The sequence below is a fragment of the Argopecten irradians genome, chromosome 6, assembly GCF_041381155.1.
Source record: "Argopecten irradians isolate NY chromosome 6, Ai_NY, whole genome shotgun sequence".
Lineage (NCBI taxonomy): Eukaryota > Metazoa > Mollusca > Bivalvia > Pectinida > Pectinidae > Argopecten > Argopecten irradians.
This window is the reverse complement of record NC_091139.1, coordinates 29,942,398-29,968,841: the sequence shown is the minus strand read 5'-3', so window position 1 is coordinate 29,968,841 and position 26,444 is coordinate 29,942,398. Positions and strand designations below refer to the sequence as shown.

At 33.2% G+C, this 26,444-nt stretch overlaps 1 protein-coding gene and 1 long non-coding RNA gene across 2 annotated transcripts in view; both read left to right on the top strand.

Annotated features, from left to right (window-relative positions):
• The window catches only part of LOC138326448 (uncharacterized), a 63,024-nt gene that overhangs the window by 16,227 nt on the left and 20,353 nt on the right, over positions 1-26,444 (top strand). Inside the window, exons 4-11 of the mRNA XM_069272555.1 lie at positions 3,222-3,339; positions 3,818-3,986; positions 5,675-5,776; positions 6,339-6,463; positions 6,957-7,076; positions 14,116-14,243; positions 14,944-15,051; positions 16,236-16,309. Of these exons, the coding sequence (XP_069128656.1) occupies positions 3,222-3,339; positions 3,818-3,986; positions 5,675-5,776; positions 6,339-6,463; positions 6,957-7,076; positions 14,116-14,243; positions 14,944-15,051; positions 16,236-16,309 (944 nt within the window). The remainder of the gene's footprint in view (positions 1-3,221; positions 3,340-3,817; positions 3,987-5,674; positions 5,777-6,338; positions 6,464-6,956; positions 7,077-14,115; positions 14,244-14,943; positions 15,052-16,235; positions 16,310-26,444) is intronic.
• LOC138325584 (uncharacterized) lies at positions 19,944-23,484 on the top strand. Its single transcript, XR_011208802.1, has 2 exons — positions 19,944-21,285; positions 21,945-23,484. It is a non-coding gene; the product is annotated as an uncharacterized lncRNA (long non-coding RNA).

The window sequence follows — 26,444 nt, the reverse complement described above, 5'->3', positions numbered from 1 at the left end:
CGTTCCTGCGGGGATTTCCACCTCGATATACTCCTACCTATATAGCTATTGTACAATCAGTGATATCATAAATTGCATGTACCTTCTAAGCATGGCTTGATTATTTTTATTGTCATATTTTTAAATTTCAATCCATCGATTTACAAAATATCATACAATGTACACATATTAAAGCCTTTTTGAATTTTTGGTAGACAATTGAATAATTAAAATGTGTTAGAACTGAAATGTACATTTGAAAATCTTTTTTTTTCAGGTATTGTCATCTTGGTGTTTGTAATTTGTGTAACACAGGTTTTGATCTTTTGATTGGTGTAACATATTTTTTCTGTTTGTTGTATTTTTTACCTGATGTTTTGTTTATTTTGTTATAAACATAAATACCTACCACCTGTATAACCATATTTCCTATCCAAATCCCATCCTATACTGTATTATCTAAATGCCTCTGAGTATTTTAGTTAGATTTTTAAATTGTGAATTGAATTGAAATAACAACTAATTTTGTGTATAAAATCAAACATCTTTATCCTAAAATCTTACCAACGAGACTAATTAATACCTGTGACTTTGAAGTTTAAGTTGTCGGGGGATATTGAATGAGTGCAAGTTTAGAAAAAACATTTTTTGGCATTTTTACTAAACTGCTAACATATACATGTATACCTGGTATAAAACTACTGGCATATATCCATTTGTTTATTAGTGAATAAATGCAAAAATCTTTTTAGTAGCAAAGAGGTACATAACTAGACACTTCACATAGGCCTTTTGGATAATATACTATGGTGAAGGGCTATCAGCCTTAGCTTTGTCCATTTGATTGACCTTGACACTAAGTTAAAATTAAATAGGTCAAATATGCAACAAATGCTTTAAATTGCATGCCAACAACACTGAACCATGCTGAGATGAAGAGCTACCGACTGCTTTGTTGAAATGCTTGACCTTGTCCTAATCCAATGTCACAAGTATTAAATATTTCTTATAGACTTTGTGAACTGAATTTTTGTGCAACACCTGCCAAATGCACAATTTGTGGCATCACTTTATAGATTCTTTGGTCAGTAGGGTTGAAATATCTGACGTAAGTTGGAAGTGTTACCTGGTAAATACAATATCTATATCTGCCATGTTATATGTAGCTCTTATTACATTTATTTATCTGGTACAAAGAAAATGTTTATATATCTGTATACCTTTGATAGGGTGTGTGTGTCTTACACAGGGATTATCACAGCTTACAGAGAGCCAACAAGAGTAGCTTTGATGTTTTAGTATCAGGATATTGGCTTAATTGACTACGATATTCTAGAAATGAAATGTGACGAAATTGACACATATAAAATAACATCACGATAACATCATTAAAGGATGAACCAGAATTAATCCAAACAGAAGTGTATGAAAATACATGTGTTTACTGTATAGGGTAAAGAGGACCCTGTCATTGATATTGGGGAGACTCCCAGTAAGGTAACAGTGTTATTTACCTGGAAATTATTACATTAGATTTAGCTTTATTACAAAATCTTATGGTGAACCTTTCGCATGGGCTTGTTTACAATTTAGCTATGATAGCCAATATAAAAGTACATATAACAGCAGGGCATTCTGTGACATACTTATAGATATTACCTGTCCTGGCTTGTGTACAGGTTACTCAATAGAATTTTATAGAGTAAAATCTTTTCATTACATTTATACCTGTAAACATATCACCATACCTGCAGAACATGATCACAGTATGTGAAAGTGACAAAGTTCTCTGTGTGTTACAAACATTCTCGAGACCCTTCGTCATTGTCCCAGTGGATTTTAACCCCCACCAGTCATTCTCAGAGTCATAGTTTGATTTAGCATGGAGATTTTTGTCAATATTAAAAATGGCTCAATAAGACCTACTAATGTATAGTTTATATATTTACTAAATCATCGGGTTGGGTGTTTGTCTGACAGGTGTGTGTGGGTCAACATGGTCATGTTTGTGATATGTCCAAGACTGTTGATATACCTTTACATGTAATCAGATATTACCTTCTCTACAATATTGATCACATGTTTAAACCAGTAGATTATAATAAAGACATGTTGACTAGAAACCATGTATACTTACACAGTTGTTACTATACATTAATAAGTAAGAGATTTAGACAGATGTCATTTTTATATTGATCTCATTTTTTTTCTGTATAAGATAAAATTTCACTTGTATACAGTCACCTTATCAAATTTTGCACATTGCTCACTTTTTCAAATGAAAATTTAAGAAACAAATGATGTCATAACATCAGAAATAAAAAATAAAGTAATTTGCCTTACATATTAAATAAAATTGTAGTATACGTAATACACATTGGCTTTAGATATAGATTTAGGTAGTCTATAGCTGATCATTACATTAGCTGTGATTTGTTTTATTCAAACAAAGCAAGTGAAGTATTGTTTAGAACCATATTCTTTATTAAGATCATGATTATATATACCATTATATACCAGTATATATTTGCTTTGTTGTATATTCATTGTATTATAACAATGACTGAAATTTTAAAAGAATTTGAAATCGCTTAAGTTTGTAACTTGAAATGAAATACTTCCGTATAAATGTCTAATGAAAGAAGCATATGAATTACTGTATTGCTATTAAAGTCTTTTTTGGAGTTTTCTGTTTAAAAGATGACAGACTAGAAACCGAAGTTGATGTAGAAACCCAAAAATATAGGGAAAAGAAAAAGCAATATGTATTCAGTAGTCCAATGAAAAGCAGTGAAATTAGTAGTGTTATCACTGGGAAAAATCTATCACTTAATGTTTCGGTTAAGATGCTGAAATAAGAATCAGTACAGTTATTGAACATCTTTGTTGAATTGTTGGGAAAATAACAAAACAAAATAAAAATAAATAAAAATGCATCCATCTGAAATTATAATACATGTTTACCAATGATGATTCAAAGTGAAAACATGTTTCATTGATATGTAGATCAGTAAAAATAATCTTCAAAACTGAAAAAAAAAAAAAAAATTGTAGTATCTTTCAAGGATTTAAAAAAAATTGCAATTAAAAATTTAGGAATTACTGTAGATATTAAACGATAAAAGATAAGGAAAGAAAAATAGAGACAAGATAATTTATGCAATTAAACAGAATATTCAATAAACCAATATGTTATAAGTGGAGTCATTTGTATAAGAATATGTATTGATTGTGTGTTATAGGAATACCAGAGGTACAACCCTAACCAGGACTCACAGCTCCGCCAGCTCGCGGAAAACCATGGCCGCCAGATGGAGTACCTCCAAATCAAAAATAGGGACCTGGAAAAACAGAGAGAAGGTTAGTATAGTGGGATGAAGGTGAAAATATTTCCTCTGAAATAAAAATACAGTGATCTTAAATATCAATGACTTGAGTTTATAGAGAGTAAGGTAAAAGTACCTCCAATACGTCAATTTAGAGGTACTAAAATTATATCAGTTTACAGTCAATTAGTCCCACCTTCTGGTAATTGTGATGTCATGTTTTTTGTGGCACTAATATCATGGGAAGGTCGAACTAATCATTAGTAAATTTTACTTTGCCCGAGTCATTTTGGTATCTCGAAACCCCTGTATTAAGTAAAAGAGAGGGATCTGGAAAAAAACAAGAAGTTAGGTCTGCTGAGATTAAGGTAAGAATTAATTCCAAAAATAGCATGATAGGCTATGATATTATACCTTCACTGAAACATTTATGTGTATAAGAATCTATAATCACTTGTCTAATTTAAGTCATATTCTTGAATTGTGTAAAACAATTGCGCTCTTTTTGCCAGATATACGACGACGTTTAGAAGAGTTGGGTAAGGGAAGTAAGCCACAACCGTCAGATAACACATCACAACTGCTGTCTGAACTCCGTGCTCAGGAGGAACGCAACAAGATTGCACTGGATGACCTACGCAGACAACTCTACGACATCCATGGCCAGCGTGTTAACTTCATGTGAGTAGTTTATTTATGACTTTCAATCTGACGTAACATGCCCTATAGTGTAGATAGTACTCGCTTATGTGCCAGTTATATGAACTATTCCTCAATGTTTTGTGCTATTTTCCCTATACAGTCCTGTAGTTTGTGTCACTTATTAATTTTTATGAATTGATTGATGTCCACAAATTTTCGCATTCCAAGAACATTTGTGAAAGTTTAACTTTGCACATTGATATCTACGCGTACATTTAAAGCAAATTTTTGGTTAAATTAAAAAATTTGCCAATGTTAATCTTAGCGAACTTATTTTGAAATGGAAGTCGCAAAAATTAATTGCTACAAAAGAAAGTTAGTTTACATCTATTTATAACATAAATAATAAATTTGAAATAAAATGATTAAATAGATGTATACATGTAGTATATATTTAGTTTCCTATAATAAGTAGATCAAATTTTTGTTATATATCTACATAGCAAGGTATCAAATCTTATTGAAAACATGGATGCCTCCATGAACATTCTGGAAGCCTTAGAATACAAGCTTCTGGATGATCCAGAATCTGAGAAGGCTTTGGAATTGATGCTGAGTGGACAAGAGAATGAACTTTTATCAACTGGCATGTTAGGAAAGGGTAAAGATCTGAAAAAGGCTGGTTCAAAATCACAGAATTCTAGCTCACCAGAAGTTCGGAGAATAACTGCAGGCTCGCGAGGCACTGCCGAGAAACTTATTACTCATTCTGCAGAAATGATGACACCAGTACAAGAAATTTCAAGTGAAATGGAGATTCTCAGTTTGAGATCACAAAGAAAAAATGATTTGCAAAATTTGAAAGAAAATACAAGTTCTGATAGTGGTTCAAAAAGTTCTTCCCAATCCTTGCTAGCAGGGCAGAGTCTTGTTGATAAATATAAAAACTTGAGGAGAAACATGGAAACTATGAAGGACAGAGTAGCCAATAGATGGCAGGCTAGTCAGCCTCTGTATCGAAATAACCAGTTCACTTCATATCTACCCTCGTACCAAGCTTTTCCTAGCCATCCCCACCCTGACCAACCCTACTCTAGCCTCCTATCCTACCCTGCAAGCCTGTACCCATGGCGACAAAGGTTTGCCCAACGTTACAATTGTTACAACATTTGTTCCATGCATGCTTCTGACATTGTTGTGTTTTGATATTTCATAATACCAAATCATTTTGATAACATTCAGCTTTGTTTTTGTTTGTTTTTTTTTTCCCCAAAAGTTTGTTTATAATTCATTATCCATTGCAATGATTAAATTTTGTATTCTCCCAAATTTCAGATATTTACTATATTTTGCATGGATTTTGTTTCTTCTGTTCACAGATAAATGTTATAGATTAAAGATAATTAGTAATAAATAAATTAGATATAATCAAGGAAGCATTACATAGCATTTGTGAAAAGTGTGATTTTTTTCAAAAGGAAATAAAGCATTCATTTACATATATTTTGATGATAGTACGTATTTCATCCATGGAAGGAGCATTATAATCATTCTTTTACATATAGATTTTATAGTATTATGTAATTACATAAGGATTGAATAGTATATGTAATTTATTAATAGAAGGAACACATTTTGACTTGTAACTTATGACTTGGCATTGAGGGATGTCTATATTTGTACAGAATCCATTAGTAATTATAGCTACTTGTTTTCTTGTGTTTCAGTGAGGTGGAGAAATCTGCCCAGCCACAGCCGCCACCTCCCTCGGACCGTAAATCCTACGTGTACCCTGTGTACTATGGCAACTCTCTTGTAGCCGAGATCAGGTACGGAGGATTTATTTCTCACAAGATCTGTTCTTCATTGATATAAAGTTGTCATAGATATTAGTCCATTTGAGGTTTAAAAGGACAAAAAGAGGTTTATAAGTTTGTGGAGTACTTGTTCATTTACCATTTTAAATGTACCTTATAATAAACAATATGTTTGTGGGTCTTTTTTTATGATTTTGAGTTTTCATTTTTTTTTGTGGGTAAAATATTTTATGGTCGGAATATGTACAATGATTTATGTATACAGGTGATTTTGATGTAATAATATATATCAGTGATTCCTGCAACCATGAAAACAGCATGTTTCTATACAATGAACATTACATACTAATTACAGTAATATACTGTTATGGCTATATATGAGATTTGTTTTATTAAAAAAATAATCTATAATTCATATGTAATATGCACTCAAACTTATCTATAAAGACCACCCAGGGGACAATGAAAAAGTGGTCTTCATACCCACATCAAATTGTGCTATAAAAGGCCATTTGGGATTGTGAAAAAGTCCTCCTTTTCCCTAGTATTTATAAATACATCTGTTGATTTATAGTGCCATGAGGCAGGCGTACCTCCAGAACGGTGGTAATGACCCCGACGTACTGGCACAGATGGCACAGATGCAGGCCGAAGCTCAGAGTATTGAGGACGGCATGAAGCAGGCTCCGGTGAAAAAAGGTATTGTATTTCCATGTACAGTCAAGGGACATAAGTATTTGTCACTGTTGTTTTTTCACCATGTATTTCATGTGTAAAAAAGATTAAAATAGCATATGACAGTGCTCCCTTGAAATATTTCCTCCAGATAATACTGTCAAAACATTATGTTATTGTTGAGAGGGCCTATTTAAGCTTTGCCTGCTGCTGAATCCAAATTGAATATTATGATTTAATAACAATATTTTTGAGATGAAATGAAATATTATTAGACACAGATCACAATACATTTGCAAATAATATGAATCTGTGATAAATGAAATGTATTTGTTGTTTTATGGGTAAGGAAATGTAGATATTGTTTAACAGGTGAATGAAATGTATTTGATGTTTCACAGATAAATGACATATATTTGATGTTTCACAGATAAATGACATGTATTTGATGTTTCACAGATAAATGACATATATTTGATGTTTCACAGATAAATGACATGTATTTGATATTTTACAGATAAAAAAGACCACCATGGCCAGCTACAGATGTTGGAACTGGAGAACGAGAGACTACACAAGGAACTGATGCTGCTTCAGGAACAGAACTTCATGAACAGGAAGAAGTCGGACCGAGAAGGTAGGCAATACACCAAAGACGCTAACCCTAGAGTGACATTTAACCCCTCATTACAGGCCCAGCCCCTGATGGATCCTAATGACAGGCTCGATCGTTTTGAGGCACAGTACAGTCATCTTGTACAGCAGCTCTCAAAGGGTTCCGAGAAAGTTCCAGGCAGGCCACAGTCAAGGAAATCTTCTGTGTACAGTTTGGCTAAAACTAAAAGTAAAACAAGTAAATCTGATCAACCTGCATCTTTGATAAACCAGATAAATAGTAATGGCATGCCTTATCCCCAAAAACTTCATCATGACCAGGGTTCAATTCAAGGTCAGGGGTCAGTTCAAGGTCATGGAACTTATCAAGGTCAAGCTGCTAGTGAATCTTACAAAAGCATGGGTATGTCACAATATCAGAAAGAACTGGTTCGATTGGATCTAGAATTAGCTGACTTAGAGTTAAAGCAATCTAAAAATAAAGATTTGAAGTCTGACAAGCCAGCGGTGCCACGTCTTGATCTGAGGGAAATTACAGAAGAGGCGGAAGAACCCCATCACTCATTTGCAGACTATTTAAGAAATGAAAAAAAGAAAGAGGACGAATACAGAGCAATGCCGTTTATGGATTCTGATGATGAAAAAGAGAACAAACAGGAGAAAACAGATCCGCACGGAAAATTTAATCCACGTCGTCAGTTCTCCAACCTTGCAGATAATTACCACCAGCCCAACTGGGGAACAAGACGTCAGTATAGCCACCAGAGTGGATACGTAGACGCTGGTAAAAGTCGCACGGACTTTCTTCCTAGGAACCCTTATTATAATGGTCCGATTCCAACATCTCCAAAAAGTGAGATCCTAGACGGCTACCGACAGCTGGGAAGACCAATAGTGTTCAGGAATAGTTACTCGGGCAAAGGAGTTGGCTTAGGACAGCCTTCCAGGGTGTAATATTGTGGTAGATGACTATAGGGTATGATAGGGACAAGGGACTTCATGATCAAACTATGGATTCCTGGAATATCTGTCCTTCGTAGCAGATGGATTTTTACTTCTGGGATCGTAAGACTTTGGAATATCTATGAGTGTTTTGAATTGTTGGAAATCTACAAATTGTACCTTCAGCCAGTATTTGCCTTTTATAGACTGTGATAGTTCTGATGGACTGTTCAGTGTTGTATCAACTGTGACATTGGTAAATGGAAATTTGTCTTTAAGTATGTTTTCTGATAACGTAGAATTTGGAGATACATACATTGGATCAACAATGTTTTTGTCCATCAGTGTTGATTATCACTGACACTTGTGTAATTTGTAGGCCATGTCATTGTATAGAGACCATAGTATAATGGTACATTATTATTCAATAGTATAAAAACCATTTAGTTGTCAGGGCGTTGGTGAAGGGACCATATTTTCTCATAGTATTGTAGAGGGATGACAAAGTACCTGAACTGAAAGTAAGAGTGATTTTTCATACTGAGACAATGCTGTGAGGCTATAGTCCTTACTCTACATGTAACAAGGTCATAGTGGGTTTAGTACGTCACCTTCACACTTATTTGCTTATTTTATTACATAACCAGCCTTTTATCCTGTGACTTTGCCCTTGTAATATTTTTGCATATGTCACTATTGTGCGTAATAGCTTCTTATAAGTCAATGTCTATGACATCATCTAAAGTTGAGTTGATTAAACAGTTGACCTTGACCTAGACATTGGCTTATATACAAAATGTACAAAGTGACAGCTGGTTTATGACATGTATAGAAAATCATTGAACTCGAAATATTTAGATCACATTGCGGGAAAAACGCATTGCACTATCCAGGTTTACATTGTAGTGTCAAGTATTATTAAAGTAAGTTTGTCCCCTTCTGGATAATACTTATAGTAAATGTCCACCAGATAAATACATTTTGTAGAATTTGTAGGTAGGTAAATATTTAATTCAAGAGTTCATGATTGTTTGAATTTGATCTTCTTTCAAGGTCAGGGATGTCAGACATTGGTATCAATGTGATGTGAGATATATTCTAAAAAGGAATGATTTTGACATCCTCTCATAATTTCATATTTGTACAAAATCAGTGCAGATCTTTACTTGGAATTCTTTAAGAAATAAAAGCAGTAGGAAAATAGGTGCCAGTTTATTCATGATCAGGCCCCGATTTCTTAAAACAAAAGTGTAGACTTAAGACTTAAGTTTTTCTACTTATGTACTTATATGAAAATTTTGGACTTAAGTTTGTTTCTAGAAAACTGGAGCTATGCAGCACATTATTAATCCAAAAGTTTCAAGGTCAAGGTCATTCATTTGGATACATTGACATATAAGTTTGTGAATGTAATTCACAAACTTACATTTACATTATAATTCTTGTATATAGAAGTTAATGTAAACCTTCCTCCTGATACTTAGTCCACTATAACTGTAAAGTTTAATCACGACATAGTATTTATAATCATGTGTAAATGCTGAGAAAGTTATTCTGTGGTCTATTGTGACTGCGGTGTATTTACTAATTCATCTTGGTACTTTATTCATCACATGAAAAGTATGGTTAGATTGATTTGTGAGGATGATATTTTCACGATTCGTGGAACATAGTACAATTATGTTAATGTATTATAGCAAATTTCAATCTACTTATAATCAATGGTGCTATATATTACATCCATATTTGTTGCATTAATATTTGTCCTTTTGGAATGTGATGTGGAAAGATACATAAAAATATTTAAAGAATATAAACAATTGGAAAAATGAGGAGGTCAAAGGTAAAGGTCATTTACTAAAATGGAACCTAGATTAAGTTTTCTTTGCTTGATCAGACTTCATTATCATGCAGGGCTTCTTTAAAGATGCTCCACCGCTGACAAATAGTATTTTTTTCACTATCAAAAACAGGAGCAGACGATTAAGTATTTTTCTTCAGTTACAAAAGTTACTTACTTTACACCATTACCACCATTGAAAAGTTTGAGCTTCTAATTCTACTTCAAGTTAAAAATATGAAAAATAATTAATTGCATCCCGAAAAAATTCTGTTGCACTATATCCTATATGGAAGAAAGTACTGATTAAGCATGCACCAAAGGCGAAATAAATTATTTTATATTATTTTTTGTGTTAATTAGACATATATATACATGATCAAACACCAATTATTGTTCAACTGATGAATATCATTTATGCTCTGTCGGCGTTGGAGCATCTTTAATGAAATTACCAGTTAATTTGCTTGACATTGGAATTCGATCATGTCTAAAGGTCGAAGTTCAAGGTCACTGTTATTTAAAATATAACATTTGTTTCAATGCCATAGCATGAGTGCTCATCAATATATATTTATATTTAGATATTTTCATGGCACTGATCTCAAATTTTTTCAGTTGTTTTTTATTTTTATTCATTTGTTACATTCATATAAGATTGGTAAATGTAGTACAGTGGAACTCGGTTAATACAAACTGGAATGGTAGGAGATAAAACTTTGAATTAACCGAGTGTTCGAATTAAGCGAGTTCTCATGTCTACTGACTATCTCTTTACTTGGTATATATAGACTAGTTCCATGTCGTAAAACGATGTGAACAAGAGAGATGTCAAATTTGCCGATGGTAGTTGCAAAATTATAACAAGAAAACCTAGATATATATTTTGAAATGCCATTCTACGGCAGATTTATGAAAAAGAATTCGGCGATCTCGTTGTCCACAAAATCTAATTTCGAGTTAAAAGAACATTTTATGTATAATTTTGTCATTCGGACCAAAAATTTACTTCGTATTATCCGAGTTCTTAGAGTTTTTCAAATTCAAATTATCCAAGTTCTTTAAACAAATATAAAGAGTGAATTCGGTCAGGACCGTCAAAGTACTTCGTATTAGCCGGGTTGTCGAATTATCCGAGTTTGTATCAACCAAGTTCCACTGTACCTTTATTTGATTTTGTGAGAATTCATTATTGATACAACATCTTTGAATTTGTAGGTTCTTAGCTGCCTTGTTGTATAATGTATATTGTTAACATTTTCAATAAAGATAATTTTTATCACATAATTTTGGTCCCTTGTTGTTATTCAAAATTATGAAAACAAAAATGTAAATACACATGTATCAATACATGCAAAATGCTAATATTAGCATGTACGTCCGGTTAAAGTCAACACACCTATAAACACATTTGAACTCTTCTATTTCTATGACTGGGTTAGTTTATTATGAAATTAAAGGGGTAAATTAGTTATAAATATATTAAGACAACCATATGAAGACTGTTGCCATGTTGACTGACTTTGATAATTAATTTATCTAAAGCTCTGAACTCTTCACATCATTTTCAATTACACTGATATATATATCCTGGTAGATTTAATTTTGAAGGATGTTTTGTTGATTTACATATTTCTGATAAATACAATCAAGCACCGATCCATTTTTAGATACTCAGCATGACAATTATAAATTAGTATAATTAAAAGTCATAAAAGTTTTAAATGTGTGGAACCAACTACTCACAAAAAAACCCCACGTTAGATGGATAGGATAGAAGCCATTCAAATCTTACAGACGAGATCTACCCAATAAACTTTTGTCGGCTATTTACTTATCCCAATATTGAAAATACTGAACATTCATGGTGAACAAAAAGGCCAAAATTGAACAAATTCTATTTGAGAATTCCCATAGACTTTGTAAGGATTGTATGACTATGTAGAAACACTGTTTGACAAAGGAAAATCATTTGTATGCTATTTATTAAATGTCTTTGATGTGTTCGATGCTTTTCTTACCTTCAATTCATGATGTGAGAACATGACTGACTACATGTATATGAATGTAAAGCTTTTCAATGACACAGAGTGAGGGCTTTTAATTGATGGTTATAAATATTATTAGTCTTTACTAAGTTTAGGAACGATTTAGAAATCTTGAATTTTGATTTAAGTACTGTAAGGTGTGATTTGATATACCAAGTGAAAAGTACAAGGAAGTCGACATCCTTTGTAGTGTACAACATTTGTTGCAAAAGAAAGTCTTTTTCTAAATGAAAGACCCTCTCTGTGGAGAAAAGGTCGTAAAGGTCGATAAGGTACTCTGCACTCGATCAGCTCTGATCTGAGCCAAGTTGGTCAAAGTTTTACCTGCTAGGTTATTGCATTTTAGTAACAATTTATAAATTGTTATAAAACAATTTCTGATAAAGATAATTTTACAAGCTTGAAATTTTAAACAACTGTTCTCAGTACCCTTTCCGGAGCAAATTTTATAGGTTTCTTAAAGACATTAATAACATAAGAAAATACATATCGATGGCCTAAGATGAGGTTACAACACCAAACAAATGCAAGATTTCCTGCGTAATATATGAAAACTGTGGAGATTCATTTCGCTGTTTTGCCGTCTGGCGCAGTAGTATTCAACTACCGCGCGGCAATTAGGACGTCGGCGGGAAACATAAGACGACCCGCGTTATGAAAATTAACATTTTATTTATTTTAATGATTTTGTTCAGGAGATAATGATGAGTGTTGTATTAACGGTAAGTTAATAACTTTTGAGACTCTACGCAATTATCAATCTCGTTTTACATTCCCATTTTAAAAATTAAAAGCCGTTTCGGAAAGGTAGTGGGCCTTTAAACAACTGTTCTCAGTACTTCTCATAGAAAGTAATAAAAACCTATCAATGAGGGTATGGTAGTAGCAAAAAACCAAACTTAGTGCAAGCATCTTGATAAAATGGTAGAAATGGCATATTTGATTATTTTTGATGAATTTCATAATGTTTGATATATTTCAAATAAATATTATTATACTATAAATCTAGTAGATGTATACATGTACTGTAATTTTCTTAACTGTGTTACAGATGAATTAAGCCAAATTTAAAGCAAATGATTACGTTATATTTTTTTGAAAGCAAAAGCAGGAGAAATTATCGTAAAATACAAATCCATATTTGTAGGATATTGAGATTGACATCAATTTCATATATAATTCTTGTGTATTGAGGTACGCATTTTCATGAGTTAAAAGTTCTGACTGAAAACATTCAATAGCGTCAGATATCAATTTTATGGCATTTGATGTTCTCACATTTCATGAAAGGGAGGTAGGGTATTTTCAGGATTCAATAGTCAATATCGAAATTTGAAGGTAAATGTAAATTTCAATGCTTTATGTCAAATGGAAAAACATACACTGTATCCTTGCGGGGTATAGATTTCAGTGAATTGAAAAGGTGTTTATTATCCGAAAGTTCTCAGTCAAAGCACCATATTACTTTCAATTCACATAAAGAGTTTGAAGAGTGAAAAGAAATGAAAGAAGATTTTCAAACATGTATAACGCTGATCACATTTCAACAGCTTTTAAGATTATGAAGAGTGTAATCATATGATTTATGAAGTCTCAATTTCAGTTAAATTGTGATATTTATTGCATATAATAAGTTTTTTATACCCCGTACTTGTATTGATATACTTGTATATTTTGAAATGTATTCTTCATATAAGTAAGGAAGTACATGTATTTGGTAAAAACAACCATTTAAGTAACATTCTTTTAATGTTTTTAATCTTTAGCTGCCATAATTTCTTTTCATCTATTTTTCAAAGATGATATGTTCATTCAGTTTGTGCTTCACTTCAATCAACATGTCAGCTGAATCTAATAATCCTAACTGATAATATGAAATCGATACTCCATGAGATACAGCTCTGGTAATAGTAGCTTGTACTTAGGATTATCTCCCCTTGTTGGCTGATTATTCTAGTTTATTCAGATTCAAATGTTATTATTGCTAAAACATTCACCTAAATGCTATAAATTGGATTGTTTGGCAAAAGAACACTTTGAGATATTTGATACGATTGACCATAAATTCACTTATGATATAGTTTATGAATATTTTATCGCACCATACACTGTTAAGTTTGTTTAATCTTCAATTTTGTGATATTATAAACATGTATATACATTGCTTGACCATAAGCTGTAGTGTGTGAAACTTAAACTTTGACCTTGGCTTTGACCTTGTGTTTTTACAGATGAACTTGAGTCCCAGTTACGTCGTCTTCAGGAAGAACAACTCAGGAAGATGTTACAACTACAAAATGAAATAGAACTGCTTAAACAACAGAATATGTTAAAATCCAGAGTCCCTCCTCCAGCACCGGTATGTATAGAAACTACGTCAGTCTATTGTTTGAGTAAAATACTCTATGGACAAGTATATAAATTGGTTGATCCTAAACTAGAGAAACTACAGAATGGAATAGAAAATTGAGAGTCCCTTCTCTAGCACCGGTAGGTATACAAAATTTCTCAAATTAAAAAACTAAGTCTTGTGTCAGGGTATTCCACTCTGGACAAGATTGGCAACTTGTCTTGTTCAGGATATAGTAGGAAGGAGTTTCTACTATCACAAAAAACACTTAAAGTTCCTCGAACTAAACCGTCCAGATCATGAATTTTCAGGACTGCAGTCGGATTCTGCTCTTTTAGACAATGGCAAAATCTGTTCGCTGATATTTCCATCCATATTGTGAGTTTTACTGGACTATCAGTGTCAAAATTATTGCAAATTCACTGTACTATGATAGGGCAGTTGGTGTAGTCACATTCCACTATAGACAAAATTACTGTGTTATGCAAAGCTAAATTTATATGTAGGAAGGAGTTTCTCTCTAAGAGACAAACAGAAATATACCACAGTCTGTCAAAACACACATGTTCTCACCATTACTACACACTATTTACATGTATTAGGGGAGTCTTTCGTACGAACACTTGCCTTGAGAAGATTGAAATGGATTTCTGCCAATCTTGATGTGTTTTCTTAACTGTATCTGATATGTTACATCATTGCTCCTCAGGGGGGCTGGCATGAGCCAAGTGTGGCCCCCAAATCCCCAGTCACAAACAGGACCGTCCCAGGGATGTTTGTCGGGGACAGAGTACGGTATAGTCTCGAAGAACTCCAGGTATACGTCTCTAAGATGTTGAACGTATTAATCGTGGGCTGTGGTTATCTAAACAGTGTTTCATAATTTAAGTAAACTCTTGACTATTTTTCATTGAGTGTGAATTTTTTGAGTTGATTTAATATTTTGCTTCATATGGTTGGTTTCATTTTGATTTCAGCTTTGGATTAATGTACATGTAATAAGAGCTTTAGAGTGACTTAAATGATACATTCATTATGTACATGTGTATTTTTGTTTTGTTGTCTTCAATATACTGTTATACTGCTTATACCTTCATTAATATATCATATTTTTTTTTTCATAATTTGTTTATATTAAAATTTCTAATGTGATGTGTGATTGATTTAACCTGCTGCAGTGTATTGTACCAGTATACCATTTTTATGACAGGTCTTTATAATCAATAAGTCACATAATCTATCATATTATAAAATCGCCAACTAGGAGCTGTCATGATTAGTAAAAAGACATATGATTAGAGACAAGTTTGGAGGTGAAATAAGAAGAATAAAATTGATTGTAAGACAATGTAGTATCTATTGTAACACTGTATACTCTTTGAAGCATTATTTTGACTGAGAATAATCACAAATCAATAACAAATTTTTCACATAAAAATTAGGATGCATTTATTATTTCCCCATATATCGTAGCAAACTAGTCAGAATTATGAAAAGATGGCACAACTGACTTTGTGTTCAATTGAAAAATTAAACTCCAGCCACTATCTTAAATTTTAGGTAAAGTTGTGACTTGTTACTAAATTTAACTTAATTTGTATCTGCTTAATTTTTCTAACCAGTCTTTAGAATTTGTGATAAACCATCTGATGTGTTTTGCTGTATAATCCCAGCTGATGTTTGTGACATTTTATTATTAGCATTAATATAAAAATAAATCAGTTTACTGCACCATGTAATGTTCCTGTCCCGATTTCTAGTTCTACTACTTCTAAACAAACAAAAAAATTGCCAAAAATTGATCAAAAGGTTCTTATTTTATATCTTTGTAACATTTTAACCTTGCTGACTTAATGAGACTCATATGACATGAAAACCTAGCCAAACTTGTCTTGAACTCAGACCTTACATGATAGAAGTTTTATGACAATCTTTGTGACCATCAATTTTGCCAATTTTTGAAGCTGATACTAAGACACATGGTATATGATTCCTTAACAGAACAATGCCGACATGCCCTGGATGATGCAGCGCCCCTATGTAGATGTGGAGCCCATGCAGCCCTATGACCAATAGTAAGTACCATGAGTTGTCTCCCCCTGTTAAGAAGTAGCATGTAAAATGCTCTGGTTCAACTTCTTGACACATTTTACCAAAGCATTTCATTTCTTTGTAAGGTCAGATTTTCAACTGATACTGAAGGACAATAAAACGTGTTTAAAAAAAATCAACATTAGGTAAATATATATCCATTAATTACATCTAATTCTCAGTCTGATGAGTAAATATCTATCTACATACAATTTATAGAAATGGGATAAAAACAGCAACATACCAAGTTTTTTAATAAGTTTTGAATTTAATTGTCAGCTAGAGATAAAAAGTATTATGGTCTTTATTATTCAACTATACACAAAAGCACACTTTTACAACATTAACGTCTTAAACATCAAAAATGCTCTCTGTATCAAAATCTAAATTTCAATAAACAAAAGAAGATTAGGAAATGTACACCTGATAATGTCTGCTTTATAATTTATATGGAATTTCAAGGAAATGCCATGTACAAAGCATTATAATGTTTGGCAATGTTTCCTAAGCTAGATTATGTAAGTCAAATGTTGTAAGTGTATAAGTTAATCTGAAGAAGTCATATGCTCTATAAAGTACGTAGCCATGATCGTAAGTTGCCAAGTGGGAAATGGAGGAATAAGAAATGTGATATGTTTTGCTATGGTAACAGAAATATGACTGTTGCTATGGTAACACAGATTAACTACTGTTCCTATATGTTTCTCTGTTCAGTGTGTTTTGGAGTGGAAACGATAACCCTGGTCCAATAATGGTCATCGCTACTCCTCGTTCACTCAACTCACAGTTTAGTTGCTATTAGTGATGGCCAAATCAAAATGGCCGCCCGTGGTATCGTGGAAGGTTGGTTGACAGGGCGAGGTTTTTAATGAGGCTCACTTAACTGCTAATCCCCATAGAAATGTATTCACCTCAAAGTAGACACCTTCACTTTTTATCTGTGTTTTGCAAATGTGGACCAAGAGAACTTGTGCTACCAAATAATGTTTTAAGTGAAGTGTAACAAATTAATCTTCATTGAAAGTGACTCATTATAGAAAGCATAATACAATTTTGTTTTTAACTAAAAAACATTTGTCCTATTTCTTCTATTCATTAGCTTAAATTATTAAGATGTTGCTTTAGTATATGTAGTTTAAGTGTTCATGAGCTAATCGGTAATTTATAAGCCACATTTTCTCCCCCATTTTGAATAATACAATAATGTCTCATAAAAAATAACTGTTTCGTCTGAATTTCCATGAATGAACACACTTTGAACCTTTCATTTGTTTTTCTAGAACAACAACAACAACAAAAAAAATGAAAATGAATTATTATAACATTTTACTGATTTGTAGGGCTATTACTATAGCTTCAAAATTGCTAGGCAAATGTAGGGCGATGAAGTAGTTACAGATTTTGAGGAAACTAAGATTGTTATTTACTGTCTCCACTGCTCCGTCAGCTTGACATTTTCCTCAAGTCACTCAAGATGACATATTTGTGCCTTGTCTTTGAGCTCGATCATCAGCTGTTATGAGGGAGACTTCATATTCTTGTTTTCAAAAGACACAGGAGAGGCATGCCATTAATGTGATAATTTCTTGTACATGAGTTATCCTCCCTTTATTTCCAACTTCCTCCTAACCATCTATTACACCTATAATTATTTGATTGTTTTTCAGTCTGTATACGGCCGTTCCTATGCTAAGGAATGGACAGCCATGGTTGGGCTATCCATCCTAGGTATATATACCTATTGGGGTAAATCCAGCAATGCTTTCTGTCACCTTATTAGAACAAGCTAGTCTGCATTGTGCTCGTGTTGACCTTTAAATCATCAAGGTCAAATCGGAACTTTTCTATATTTAACAAATGCATGTTTATCTGTTTATGAACAAAATTGCCAGTTATCGATTGTTATGCATGCATTTTGCACTCATCCACCCCAGAATTTCATAATTCAGTGTTTCAACTCTAAAATAAAAGGAAAGAAAAACGATTGCAAATGCTAAAACAAAACAGATTAATTTGTTGAAAGGATCAAGAAAAGATCAAATGCATTCAATGCACAATGCTCAAAGACTGTACTGTGGAAAGAATAATTTCAGTTCTTAATTCTTCTAGTTGGTATCAGAATAAATACCTTATTTAATGTTGGAGATTTTTAATAAAACAAAATCAAGAATACAGATATATAACCTTGGTGTTGTGCCTCTGATACTGGCTTTTAGAATTACACAAAATCGTCAAGTATTTCAGAATGTGCATGCGTAGGGAAATATCATACGTTTTACTGGAAAATATAAAGCATGATGTTTCTGGATGACTTTATTATCGCAATCATTTGTAAAATTATAAAAGGAAGGTGTTATCTTTGGTTGCCTGTGTCATCCATTAATTATATAAGAAATGTGTCATCATTGCATTGGATTTCATTAATTAGAGTACTGGTAGGATGTCTTTGGATGGCTGTATCATTCATAATTTACAGGATGGGGAGGTAATTGCAGTATATACTGTCTTTACATGAATATATTATCGACATTTCTTTTCTTGAGGAAGGGGAGATAATCAAAGTATGCTGTCATAAGGGTGACTGTAACATCTAAAATCCACTGGAAGGGGAGGTAATTAGCACGTAGCTATTTGAATGTCCATATCATCTAAATATGGATCACAAGGGAAGTAATAAGCCTAATGTATATAGTAATGTAATTCACATATACAGGAAAGGGAGATAATTAGTGCTTACATGTTAACTGTTTCGAGAAGTTGCTGCAGATTTAAGGAATAAGATTTTACGCTAATTTTACTATGTCCCCATTGGTTATGCTGGGTTAAGATGAGTGACTGTTGATTTATGGGATGTGATGTTACCCTTATTTGGTATATCACTATTATTACGCATTTAGATGATGTGACTGTTGATTTATGGGATGTGATGTTACCATATTTTCCAGCCCCAATCGTTATCTGCCCACTGCACACCATACCTGGGTGTCTACCCAGCATTCAAAGACGTCACGACCACCTCCCACTGCACGGCCAGACCCCTTTAACAACATTGATGACCCCGATTAAGGGGCCGTGTGTTTTACTGTGTGTGTCAGGTGTAAGGTAATAATATCTGGTAGCACAAATCACGCGGAGGAAAACATTTGCATATTATTACACTAACAGTTATAAGGGGTTTCAAAATGGTCATCTTTCAATTTTTCTTAATATCTCCATGTTTGGTTTATACTACATTTCTTTCAAAATCTCTCTAAACTTTTTCTATGTCTATTGAGTTTTGCATGGCATCCATAAACAATTCTCTTGTCCTGGTTGGTAAAACAGACGATAAGCTTTTACCTAATCTAGGCCCATGGATAGTTTCTTGATGCTTTATACAAGAAGGATGCATTTGAAACCCTGAGTTATCCCCGTAAAACCTACTAACATGGACAAACATGTCCAATGTATATATTCACAGTGTGGTTAGCTTTCCATTGTAATATTTCAGTGATGCCAATCGGTTTGACAAAGAACGCTTACCTACAGCTTTCCATACATGGGTAGCCACTCAAAGCAATAAAGTCTACATTGATCCCGAACTGCAGTCCCCTTCCAAGTGACCAGTGGTCAGTTTCTGAGGCCAGACTCTGGCCGACAGTTAGGGTGTCTTTATATGAACTTCCAGTGTGTTAGAAAGCTTGATTACATTAACTATGAGGCACAACACTTAGGGAAGTTTATCCATACGATGGCACCTACCGGTATATTAATGCTTCTTGTCACATACTGCAGCTTTGTAGAAACATCAAATTCTTTTGTGTACACATGATTAATTAAGCTTTTAGTTGTATGATGCATCACCGTTTTTTCTGCACCAATAGATTTTGAGATTCATGAGTGTAGTTAAACAGCGTTTTTTATCAAAAGACATTTGTTATGTCTACCCTTAAGTGTATGAGAGATCCTAGGGCAGAATCTACTATTGCCCCTTCCTGTATTTTAATGCCAAACTAGAGCATGACAGACAGACTGTTTAGCAACAGACAGCTTAAAGGCCACTACCTTTGCGAAGCAAAAGTTATAATTTTCTCAGAAACAATAATAATCTGTACGAAAATGCAGATTAATTGTGATTCCCCGAGTAAACTATGTTAACAGTGAAGATTCATGTCGCTGTTTTGTCGTCTGACGCAGTGATAAACAACGTAAGGTAATTAGGACAACGGTGGGAAACATAAAACAACCTGAAAATAAGCATTAAATTTGTTCAATTAAAATTGTTAAGAAGGTGAGAGTAAGTGTAGTATTAACGGTAAGTTCTTAACTTTTGTTTTACTTTCCCATTTTAAAAATTTAAAGCTGTTTTGGAAAGGAAGTGGCCCTTTAATAATCCATTGAATATGTGGTGTATTCGTCCTTGTATTGAAGTAAAATAACAGACCATTTGGAACTTACCTAATGGTAGTCCAGCTAAAGTGCTACCTTTGTCAAATCTGTAGTATCAAAACTTATATATTGTTGATGTAAACAAACAAAAATATTTAGAACAATTTCCTTGCAAATCTGTCCATTTTGCCAGAACTAAGATTGCTTTGAACAAAGACAGCATCCATTTATAATGGTATATACCTATACATATTTTAAATAAGACCTTCCGGTATGTGAAGCTTTTACCTGTCTTGCACTGAGAGCTGGCCTCAATTTTTTAAAACATTTAACTCAAAGTCAAAGTTTCTCACTATAGTTACTTAATGAAGTGAATTTAGATTTTGATTTAAACAACTAGAGTAAATAATTCATTGCTACAAATGACCTGTTGGTTTTCCCAAAAGATATGAAGATGTACATTCAAAATGTGTCCGTAGCCACCTCAGATTTTTCATTGCACTTCCATGGGCAGCTAAAGATGCAGAGATGTGAAACTATACCTGTATTGTTGACGCCAGTGATAAGGAGCTCTGACTTGTCATTATATCTAGTAAGAACCTGATGTAAGACCGGACAACAACTGTGTCTTCTTACGCCAACTTATGTATGAGTAATGTATTATTACATTCAAATTCAGTATACAATAGTCCTACTATCTTCTGTGTATTAGCTAAGATGATAAAATCAGTAGTTAAATTAAAGTTAATAAACAATATTCTCTTCTTACATATGCCACCCTATATTGCTTTCACATATTTGCTTTTGTTCTCAAGCTTCCATAGACTGTAGATACACTTGTAGATTGTAAATAACAATGTTTATCCTGTATAGCTTAGACTCTGTATTGTAGACAATGTTTTCTTCCCCAATAAAAAGTTAATCTATTATTTTCAATTAAAAAAACAACTTAATCCATTTACAAAAAAATAAAATGATCCAGTGATGAAATATTTTAGTGGATAAATCTTAAAAATGATAGACATTGATTAAATTAGAGCTAAACCAGTAAAATCTATTTATAGTTTAAAGTCTTTTCTCAGGTATTTATCTCTGTAAAAAAATTGTTAATTATAAAGTCTTAATAATTGATACATTTTGTGTAGATCATAAATTTCTATATTGTTCAATAATGATAAATACATGACATACAGTAATTACTGATAACTTATTGAGGCTACATACTAAGGTATTTTCCTATTTCCTCCGTAGGATGCATGGCTTCATAATGGTCAACAGTCACTATGCCTTCCAACCACATCCGTTCAACCAACCATCCATGTTCGTCCAACCAACCATGTCTGCCCAAGCAATGTCCGCCCAACCATTCACCTGTAGGCTGAAACCCTGAGTTGCTGCATAATTTTTGTGCGGCATTTGTAAATGTAGGCAGTTATCTGCTCGTAGGATAATTGTGGATTAACTTTGACAATGATTTCGCTTTCTTAATATTGGATAGAAATGCTTCTTGGACTGTAATTGAATGTTATTTGGAGAAATGTGATTTTGTTTAGCTGAGTATGCCGTCTGGAGCATCGTACAGCAGAGACAATTTGCTTAACTTGACTGATGTACCTTCTGATCTTGTGTAACATAAACGCCTTTTCTCCTTTGTAATTTGGTAAATTAGATTATACTTCAGCCAAATAAGTTGGCATTCTGGAACTTTATATATATTTATACAAACTTTCAATTTATTTTTTTGCTGTTGATATCAGCAGCCAGGAATATTCTGCTAAACTTGTTTCTAATTGCATCTTGATATTATTGGACCAGTATCGTGTTATGATATGAAAATCAGCATATTTGAATATGATAGCAATATATAAGGTACTGCTATGGCCGAGTGTTCCCACCCGCCCTCTACCACAGATCAAAGCCCACTTAGGGTATTGAGCAGGTACTGACTGTAGGTCTGTGGTTTTTCTCCTGTCACTTTGGCTTTCTTAAACCACCTTAACCCAGTACAAAGATAGTTTCTGTAAATAAACTGCACATAATAAAGCAAAATTACACAACACGCTGTGTGATTCATAAAAATGTAGCTCATGCATTTTGTAGTGCATGATCAAGATATTTTTTGATGGACATTTATTAGAGTAGGAAATATTTTCATTTATAAATGCATATGTGCTACAGGAAATCGGTGATGTCAAATGATATCATATTGGCACCAATTAATTAGTGCATTCCATTAGACATTAAGATTAATTTACTTTAAAAAGTAGATTTTGGAGACTTTAATTCCAATGGATGACAATCTTATAAAAAACAAGCTTAATAAATATATGGTACTTTACATTGGAGAAACAAGAGTAGCAATTGGTTTAGGAGTTCAAAGGGAGGGGGGTAGCTTGATAATGGTTTGGTCTACAAATAGTTCATGTAGATGTTTTTCCTGAACAATTGATCATGATGTTTTTTATTAGTTATTACGGCAATCAGTTCTAAGCAATTTTTTAGCAATGATATCTATGAATGTGAATTTATGTTAGGTAAAAATCTGTAAATGAAACAAACTGTGATATATTTGTTTGGTATCTCGTGTACATGTTGATTCATTGTATGTAACATGTTTATTAGTAAGTACCTTTTAATTGGTTTTTTTATGTCATATGGAATAAGCAATTGTATGTCAATACTATATTATTAGATCAACAGTTTTATAGATGATCCTAATTAACAAATGATGTGTAATTAAAGTACAGTAGAATGTTTTGATAATCATAATAAATTCCAGTTGCAAATCAAACATACTCTAGTCATATTTTTTGATTGAAATACAAATGAATGACATTACACTGTATCATAATATTTAGCTTTAATTTGAGAATGTTGTATGAGGTACCAATTAGTACTAATTGAACTCATTCACCCCTGATATTTAAAATGGACTGGTCTAGTCTTTGATTTAGAAGAGCCTCAATGGGTCCTCAGGGATGAATGAGTTTATTTGAATCCCACAAGAAGTTTTAAAGCACAAAATAATTGCCTGTCAAATTCTATTAAGTCTCAAAAATACATGCACCTAATATGGGATAATGGTTAGTAGCTGGATACTCTACTTTTAAGAACGTCTGAATATCGACTTAAAAAAAAAAATCATCAGGATCATATAGAGATTGCATACCGTACTGATTATCCTACGTCTGGTGTATTGCAATTTGATGAAGAGATTTTATTCTAAGAGGATCTGAGAACATCCAATATGGAGATCTAAGTTTGGATTGACCAATCAAATGACACTTTCAGAATCTAAGAAGTAGTCAGTGTACCTGATGATCATTTCCAAAGTGTATAAAAATAAAACATTATGTTCCAAGTTGCCGTCCAAACATGATATGATACACTTGAGTGATGCAAGAAATGTCTTAAGTAATTGCCCAGTAAAGAAATGACTCTTATCCAGTGTAATGGTCACCAGGATGTGACTATTTATTGAAGTTTATTGTAACAGTAGAGGAGCCAAAAAGGGGTTAAAGAATTGGAAACTTCCAAACACCAGCAAAATGCTCTACCAATTGAGCTACCTGATGGTGAATGATCAACCCAAATCAGAAGTGTGAAATTATTATCAAATTCTTTATAAAATGGCATGAGCTTAGTAAGAAACTGTCTGTATTTCAACGAGATAAATAAAGTTCTTTATGTCATGATCAAAGCAAGGAACCCTACCATTATGAGACTTTATTACACCTCGGACAGAAATGTTCCCAAATGATTGGTGGAGAGTCGTCACATGGTGACCTCCTAATACTTTATAGGGGGTCAGTAAATTTGATTATGGTGCAATATGGCATAGAGGGTCAGTAAAAAGTATAGGAGTCTCAGACTACGCCCTCATCCCCTATAAATCTTACTGGCCCTCTATGCCTTTTTATCGCACCTCGGACCGAAATGTCCCCAAATGATTGGCGGAGAGCCGTCACGTGGTGACCCCCTATCACTTTATAGGGGGTCAGTAGATTTTATTATGGTGCAATATGGCGGCTCTCGCCCTCGCTTCAAAATTTAAACACATTATCTTGAACTAAATATACCACTTCATTACCGTAAAACTATATATTACTTGTTAATTTTTGTGTAAAAATAACTTCAATCGTTTTAATACTTAAAATTACATGAAATGCCTTTTTTTAAAATACGAGTTGCTTCCCCTACGCCAGTTTGAAAGTTGATGACGCGGCGAAAATCAAACGTAACAATCCAAGCGTTTTCCAAACTGTGATTATAAACAAATGGAGGTGTTCGTACCTACAGATCAATCTTCACTCTACAATCAATTTATCGGCATAACGTTTAGTGATTATCTCAGCGAGAATGCACAGATGATCAAGGAGATTGTGCTTAAAATGTTAGATGGATGTTTGTGTCACTCTTGTTTGTGATGCTTTCAATATACAGACGGTCTGGTGTCGTATTGAGGTAGGCCTACTGTGCACATAGGAATGTCGAAATTATTGTTGATTTATGAATAATTATTCATCATTATTCTGCAGGTTCCTTATACAGAATATTTGAAAATTCTTGAAAGAAATACATAGATAAATATTTAGCCTAGGCAAATTATTTTAAAAGTGGCGATTGTTTGTTATCATTCGTGCCAGTATGATTTAAGTTTGATTTCAGATTCTTGACAAAACAAATAGGAAACAAAGAATTCATTAAACAAATAAATGGTCCTCGATGCGATAAATTCGTTATATAGTCAGTTACTGACCCCCTATAAAGGCATAGAGGGCCAGTAAGAAGTATAGGAGGCTCGGGCTATGCCCTCGCCCCCTAATAAATCTTACTGACCCTCTATGCCTTTATAGGGGGTCAGTAACTGACTATATAACTAATAATAGGGGGTCAGTAACTGACTATACAACTTATGATATTACATTCAAAGATTTGTGAATATTTGTAAATATACACATTTTTCATCTTAAAATATTTTATTAAATCATTTGATTTAATAGGGATTGGACAGCAGGCTATTCCTATATAAGCCCTCTCCCTGTGGATACATACATGTACATCTCAAAATACACACATGCAGGCTTAATCTCCATCTGAATACTTTAATGATACTTTCAAACTGTATACAATGTATATCAGTGTTATATTGTGCAATATACCTCCGAGTTCATTTATCTTTCAGCGAAAAGAAAGTTTGATATATAACCTGGTGATTTCTCAAGATTTTTATTAGGCATGAAGCTATCAAATGGAATGAGAGTCGAGATATACCTGCATCATGGGTCATAGGAAAACACGTTTACATATAAATATTTTACAGAGAAAGAAAGATAGCATTAAAAACACTGACATGCATACATAATGTAGATATTGGCATAAAATTGAAGAGCTCCTCAGGTAGATCAGAATGTACTTCACTGTTTGACTTTTAACATTTCAAACACGACCATGAACACTTCAGTGCTATTTGTTGTCCTTGGTTTGTTGTCATGGAGCGGCTAGGATCCTTCTGCAATGTTGAACAATCTGAAAGTGAGGGTTTTGTGAAGGAGAAATCTCATCAGTTATCTGTCCTGTCTGCTTAGGGAGGAATCTAATTCAATTACTGGTGAAATGTGTAGAGTTCACAGCAGATTTGTCAGCTTCGTGATTACAAAATTTGTTCAGTTTTGTCTCTGTTGATTAAGAAATGTTGATAAATTAATTGTTTTAATGTCTTGCATTAATGGTATTTATAATGCTACCACA